At 34.5% G+C, this 7,711-nt stretch overlaps 1 protein-coding gene across 1 annotated transcript in view; it reads left to right on the forward strand.

Moving 5' to 3' along the window:
* LOC128227524 (receptor-type tyrosine-protein phosphatase alpha-like) overlaps positions 1-7,461 on the forward strand; it is a 7,599-nt gene extending 138 nt beyond the window's left edge. The window contains exons 2-16 of the mRNA XM_052938156.1: positions 868-955; positions 1,158-1,231; positions 1,360-1,396; positions 1,559-1,656; positions 1,984-2,118; positions 2,567-2,718; positions 2,901-3,036; positions 3,276-3,425; positions 3,583-3,664; positions 3,786-3,859; positions 4,280-4,417; positions 4,801-4,926; positions 5,237-5,397; positions 5,758-5,896; positions 6,561-7,461. Of these exons, the coding sequence (XP_052794116.1) occupies positions 868-955; positions 1,158-1,231; positions 1,360-1,396; positions 1,559-1,656; positions 1,984-2,118; positions 2,567-2,718; positions 2,901-3,036; positions 3,276-3,425; positions 3,583-3,664; positions 3,786-3,859; positions 4,280-4,417; positions 4,801-4,926; positions 5,237-5,397; positions 5,758-5,896; positions 6,561-6,632 (1,662 nt within the window). The 3' untranslated portion in view covers positions 6,633-7,461. The remainder of the gene's footprint in view (positions 1-867; positions 956-1,157; positions 1,232-1,359; positions 1,397-1,558; positions 1,657-1,983; positions 2,119-2,566; positions 2,719-2,900; positions 3,037-3,275; positions 3,426-3,582; positions 3,665-3,785; positions 3,860-4,279; positions 4,418-4,800; positions 4,927-5,236; positions 5,398-5,757; positions 5,897-6,560) is intronic.
* The last annotated feature ends 250 nt before the right edge of the window (positions 7,462-7,711 follow it).

Below are 7,711 nucleotides of genomic sequence, written 5' to 3' on the forward strand. Positions count from 1 at the left end.
CATTTATTCATATAACTTCGCATTATTAACCATGTTTTCACAAAGTGAAACCTGGTAATAAGAATGACGAGCGTCTTTGTTTGGGCGGGCGGGCGGCCGGGTGGCGTAAAACTCACGTATGAAACTGAATAATTTCCGTAAGGGTTAACATAACTTGACCAAACTTGGTTTATAAGAAGAGTATATAGATACCTTTCATGAGATTGCGTTTGGGGTCCCTAGGGTCAAGGTCAAGGTCACTGTGACTTAAAATAGAAAAACGGTTGAAACTGAATAACTTTAGTTAGGGTTGAAATATTTTGACCAAACCTGGTCTATAGGAAGAGTATATGGATACCTTTCTTGGATTGCGTTTCGGGTCCCTAGAGTCAAGGCCAAGGTCACTTTACTAAAAATAGAAAAACGGTTGAACCTGAATAACTTTAGTTAGGGTTGACATAACTTGACCAAACTTGGTATACAGGAAGAGTTTATGGATACTTACATGTGATTGCGTTAAGGGTCCCTATGGTCAAGGTCACTGTTACTAAAATAGAATTACAGACACATGCTGAAGTTCTTCTGTCAATCATTGAAAACTTGGTTTCCTCGCATTGCGGCGTTTCTTGTTAATGAGTACACTTACACCAGTCACCAGTTGTCAACCACACAATCAGTTGACAAATGAGAGGATTCTATTTTGCCAGTACATAAAAGCACATGGTCGCACCACCAGATGTATAAACTGAACAACCTCGCCAAAGTATATCGATAAGTTGCAGAAATTTCTTTGATTTATCTACTTGTCCACCTCACGAATCTTGTGTATGATTGTGTTGTGATTGTGTTGTGCTGTGCAATAAATTATCGTGTTCCTAAATATGACAGACATTAGCGACAGGGCTGATCCATAAGCATGACGTGGCAGCTCAAGAGAGAAACAAGGGCAAGAACAGATACAAGGAAATGTATGCATGTAAGTCCTGCCATTATACCATTATAAACCTCTATTGGAAAATAAAAACAGTTGAGCAACAAGCCCAATGTTGTTGGGGTTTTATTTCTTTTAGCCACATTTTGCTACGAGCCGTACGTTTGAAAAAAAGCATATGCCAAGTATTATTTTACAATATGATTATGCTAATCAAATAGCTATAACTTAACATATAACATTGCAGACGACCATTCACGGGTGCCACTCAAAACAGATAAGCCAGACGATTCTGACTATATCAATGCTTGTTTCATCAATGTAAGTTATATAATCTTCTTTTGCTTTTGTTTTTATTCATTACAATATAGAACTTAACTAATTGCCTGTTCACGCCTTTAACTTTAATTAAGTTCGACTGACTCACCATAGTTTGTTCTTTTTTTTAGGGTTACGAAAAAGTAAACAAATTCATCGCATCACAAGGTTGGTATAAACTACTTGAAACTTGGATTTTCCTTTTACGTCTGAATCAAGATTCATACTTTATCATTTATATTGTTTAAACTCTTTAATATAATACTTCCTATTTCTTAGTCTATCATTTTCATCAACCACACATATGAGTTCCCAGTATTTCTGCTTAAGGTCCTACGAAGAACATGATTGATGACTTCTGGACAATGATTTGGCAGCAGAAAGCTGACAAAATTGTGATGCTGACAAACCTCATAGAAATGGCTTCGGTATGTGATCCGATTTGAAGTATTAAGATTACAATTATTCATATCATACCATTTGTAGCGTTTGGTTTCAACGTTTCTTAAAATACAAGAATTTGTTATGAACATTGGTGAATAAAGAGCAATGCACAACCCAAAAAGGAGTTAAATATATATATCCATTCTACTTGTACAATTGTATTGTTTCAATCATGTAAACTTCAGTTTAAGTGTAATTCTAAAATGGCTATTATATGAAATGTGAACATTGTTTTGAACGGTGAATTTTGAACAATAAATATAATGCATTGTTACTGTATAATCATGCATATTAAAATTTGTTATATTTAGATAAAGTGCAAACAGTACTGGCCAGAGAAAGGTGACACTTGTTCATATGGTGGCATAGATGTATCATACATCGACACAAGAGAATTCCAAGACTACAATGTACGGACATGGGAAGTTATAAAGGTGGCTATGACTGTTTAATTCATGTGCATTACACTTTGATATCTCATTGGCTGTTGTAATATAAAAAAAAGTCATACTAAATAGAGGTCATTGGGTTTTTTTGATTGTTCGAATTCAGTACTACATGATACACACTACTTACTGTGTAAAAGAACGATTCTTTTCGTTTTGAATGTATCAACTCAATTATTGTGTTCTTAACAAATGTATTAATTCCTTATGTCTACATATTTGAACCAGGGTTATAGGAAAAAGTGTTGCATCGTTTGAAAACGCTGTTTCAGACAATCGAAATGACTAAGAGGGGTTATTCTGGTGTATGTTTATTCCGTTTAAAATGTCTCTGGTTTTGAAATTTGTAAAATGTCTACACAGTTGATCATTTAAAAGCTTCCAATTAGTTTCACGTTGAATATCAATCATCAATGTTTCAAAACTGTGTCCAAATTTATTTTTAAAGACTGGCAGTAAACCACGTCGAATACGCCAGTTCCATTTCAAAACCTGGCCTGACAAGGACGTCCCAGACAGTGCTTGGTGCCTCGTCGACTTCTGGAAAGCTGTTGACACTAATAGCGCAACAAATGAATCACCGATTGTTGTACACTGCAGGTAAGATCGATTTGAATGTCTGCAATACAAGTTGCCAAACATATATATGATGGCCAAACAGTTGTTTGTGGTTAAGTTATATTCATAAGAAAGAAGTGATAATCATGCATGTGAAATATATCTGAACTATTTGTTTCTTTTACTGGGGAAAATGCTATTAAAAATGGTGTCAAACATTACAGTGCTGGAGTTGGTCGTACGGGAACATTCATCGCACTTGATAACCTTATATACCAGGCTAAAGCAGAAAAGTGCGTTCGGCTTCTACAAATGGTGCAGACACTGCGCAGACAGAGGGTGAATATGGTACAGACGAAGGTAAACGTCTTTTAAGGTTTACGTTTTGTCTTCAATTTCGATATTAAATGGCTCATAAGAAAACATAAAAACAATTTGTTAATTATTTAGATGTTGTAAGCACGGGACAACACCAACTCATTCACCAACATTAATTAGTTATACCTGTTATGTCCTTGAACCATTGGAAAAACAAAGTCATGTCTTGAATCATTTGAAATTCCTCAGCACACGTATTCGACAAACGTCATATGTTTTAGGAACAGTACGTGTATCTCCACGAAGCTGTAGCAGAGGCCTTGCTGATCGGGACACATCACGTGTACTCCAAGCAGTTTGATAGTTTTTACAAGCACATGGTCAACAAAGAGCTACGATCGCCGAGGACGAGGATTGAGGAACAGTTCGATGTAAGATACCAAACCTTTAGATTTACAATTTAGATGGAGATGGCATTTAAATTCTTAATGATAGGGAATCTTAATAGAATTTACCTCAATTTCGATTTTTGATTTGTCATGAATATGAGAATGATACCACACATGTTTCCAAAATATCGTTTAATAGTTGATTGGAAAGGGAGTCACAGAGGAGGCGGTGCAGGAGGTTGGTCCTGAATATGGAAACATAGAATCCATGCGATCGGAAAGTAAGAAATTTTCCTATTGATTATGTAAATACACGTGTATATGATAAAATTATTTTTGATATTTGAAATGTAACATCTGATAAAATGGGAAAAGTAATGATTTGTTTGTTTCTTCATTCAGTAGATGCATATCGCCCTACCCTGCACAAAAGAGGATCTAAATTTGTTCAAAATCTCGGAACTATTTTCTTACCGGTGTGTAACATACAATATCAAAATTAAGTTGGCATAACACTATAAAGTAGAACATGTCTTTGATTCCTATTTAATCAAATGCTAACTCGTTAATTAAATTGTAGTAAAATAGTTCATGATTCATGGCAACTGATGTTTTGAAATAATATCAAAATATAGTTACAAAGAGAGCACCATGTTTACACATCCGTGTATACAATTAATTGATAAACCACTAACTTGAAAAAAGACAAAAAGACATAATTATTCGTTATAAACTATTTAAGGACTTTTCACATTACTTCCATTTGTAGTAACTGAGATGAACCATTATAACATGTTTGCATTGGTAAAGTGACTTTATCTTGTTTTCTTTTCCACTATGCTACGCATAGGATTAGTTACCTTTGAAATGCAAGGTTATTGTCGTTTCCTCCATAGAACTACGCCAACAAGAACACTTTCCTGGTAGGAACGTCGCCGACAGAACAAACGCTGGAAGAATTCTGGTCCTTGATTGAGGAACAACACATCACCACCGTAATCATGCTGACGTCACAATCACATACCGCTTACAAGGTTGAGAAGGTTTTTCAGTAATCATCAGTTATTATTGGTACAGCACTTTGATCTATTGGATTGATTATTTAAGCGGATGAGTTCACGAAAATCTAAATACGACTATGAATATCGATTATGACTTCTCAGGTGAAAACTATTCTACATTGGACCCCATTTTTATGTTCTGGAACATGTTCATAATAATTTACGACTTTCTATACGATCATCGTAGCATTGTATATCAGTATGACTTATAGCAAAACGTCTATTGCGAGTTTTCCGTGATGATGTAACAGAACGTAATTCAAATTCAAACTGTAAACACACTAACATTTGTCATTTTTAGTTCGTTAGCAAACGTAGACAATATAAAACATGTAAAATACATTATTTTATTACAGGCATGCCTGTACTTAGGAAGCATGGACGGAAAACAGATCGGCAATTTTGTTGTCAACTGTATCCATGAAAAGAAGAACAAAGACTTCCAAGAAAAGTGTTTCTCATTCAAAGACGTAAACAACGAGGTACATTTGATGGAAGTTAAACGAAAAGTTTTAATATATATGTATATTACTTGTTCCAAAGTTATTCATACTTAACTATAGACTGGTATTCAAACCATAACTAAAAACTATTTGAAGAACAATAACTATTGTTATTAAGCTATTATTTCTATTTTAGCATTTCTTTAGATCACAATAAGAGGATTTAACACTAATTACCAGTTATTTTGATAGACTTAATAATGCAAAGAACAAGCACGTTCACATTGAAGCCTCGTAAAGTATGGACTCTAAGACTTTGTTACTATCTAAACCATTTTGAATATTTAAGGACGAGGATTACCTGACCACAATACGTCAGTTTGAGTTTTCGGCTTGGCGGGAAGGCGAGGACACACCAACATCGGTACAGCCCATGTTAGATATGATTGAGGCAGTCAACAAGTGGCAGCCTCATCTCCTCGAGAAAAGACCTATTCTCATACATTGCGAGTAAGATCAGCGAAATATGTGTTTTAAACAATTTCCACTGGTTTTTACAGTTTCACTTCGATGCATTTGGTTGTATTCGGACAAGCGTATAGTCCTTTTCTTTTAGTTTATTAATAGCGAACCAATTAAATATGGTCATTATTAAGGAAGATAAAACACACCTTTCTTGCACTTGTGTCGTAGTTCTTCGCTTGTCGATTAATGTTGGCCAAAGCTGACATGTTGACGGTTTAAATTAGATCTTAGTTTAAATCATTAAAATGTTTTTCACAAGCCTTGAATCCTATTTAGTCAGTACAGTTGGAAACCCTGCACATTGGAAGCCTTCCGTATTACGAATAAATTATTAACACTTTGCAGATCCGGATTTCATCGCAGTGGAGTGGTAGCTGTACTTCTAAATGAATTTCATCGGATTCAAGCAAACAAAGGTCAGATCAATATTGTTGAAAGGGTGAAAACAATGAAACAACGGAACAAAGATCTTGTACAGAGTCCGGTGAGTGTAACATTCGAAGTGTTCATTTCAATATAAATACACTCCCGAGCAATGGTGTCTAAAAGCTTTATTCAAATAGAATCAACAACACACTGACAACTATAACAACAAGTCAAGCAGTAATAAAAGGAAGTTTTATCCACCTATAAGAGGCAAAATGTAAGGGTTCAAAAGACACTGAACGATAGAAGAAAACGTACAAACAACACATATTTGACACACATTTATCAAAAAAGGCCTTATTAATACACGGTGAAATTGCCGCCTTGGTGTGGTCAGTGAAACACGAGTAAAAGGGAACACGAGTAAACAGGGGGAGGGGATTTAACGTAATAATATATGCATAGCCACACACTTGCCCAAACGTGTTTCCAAATACAACCTTTCTTATGCCGAGCGCCACTTGTTCGACCGCCTTCCTAACCACCATTATGTCCCAAATGAAAACGATAAGTAACAATTCTTTTTCGGAGTGACGTCATTTGGTTCATCATATAGTTATACCTTTCTATTAACCTGTATATTTATACAACGCATAAACTTAAGATGTAATTATTTTGTGTACTTATTTTATCTTAACTTTGACATGTATAGACACTCTTGAATCAGGTTTGCATACACTATTTTCAAAAATGAGAATTTATATCACTTTCTTGTTTTGCAGACCCAACTTCGATACATCTACGACGTCATACAAGAACATGTAAAACAGATGGATGTTTATCAAAATATGTAGGTCATGACAGAATAGTGAATTCCCATGTGTACAGACTTTTCACAATATAGTATCACATGACAATTTACTTTTGTATGGCATATTTTGAATGGCACATGAGAAACCAATGTTGTTATACGTTAACTATTATTACTCCTATTATACGGATGCTATTAGTATGATTAGCTTAGGGTTTTGAATGAGTTTTATGCAAGCACAGTGCTTATGATTCAATTCTGGACATAAGATGATCAAATGAAATGAGGAAGTTGTCTTCTGTAGATAAGCATTATACGTTTAATAAATGAATTTCACAACATATACTCATTGATCAAGGTTTAGTTACGTTCTTTCCTGCATAATTGACTATTACTATCAATAGTTTATCCGCATAGTCATTGATCTTAGATGCTTACAAATTATGCCTTATTTTGCATTTTTTTATGTTCGGACAAATTTATGTTCGTCTGATATTAATACTATTGTGTATTGTCATGTAATGGATACTGTAATAGTTATAGTAATCAAGTGCTTTGTTAAATTGTTTATTTTTGCATGTGTTATGGGAACATGCCACTTGTTACGATGTTAAGTCGTAGCTACAATAGCAGGTGAGAGTTATGTTGTATATGCATTTAAAAATACGACAGAAAAAAGGAGGTAGACAAAAAACGAAGAAAAGCTACTGAAAATTGGATAATTTGAGATTTGAATGTTTAGTTCAATTAAGAATCTATTCGTAACTGTTTCGTGATCATATTGATTTATAAAAACAAAATTTTAGTACAACTTGTAAACAATTGTCGCCAGCATGAGCTCTTTAATACATTCCCTAATAGAAGAAATATAATTTGAGACACGTTCTTCTTGAACCTATTTGTTCTGTTAATATTTTCTATAATAAAACTATTTGCTAGAACTTTCGTTATTCATAACTTCCTTTTTCCGAGGAGTCGGTTTTCTAAGTGGTCAAACATCATGAATATATCCATTTAGATATAAGGGTACTCAGTTTTATTTCGGTAGTAAGCTATATCCGAATGTCAAGAAATTTCAGAGCATCCGAGAGATTGAAGAGGATCTGGAATAGATAACCTCAA

This window comes from Mya arenaria, chromosome 3, assembly GCF_026914265.1.
Source record: "Mya arenaria isolate MELC-2E11 chromosome 3, ASM2691426v1".
Classification (NCBI taxonomy): Eukaryota; Metazoa; Mollusca; class Bivalvia; order Myida; family Myidae; genus Mya; species Mya arenaria.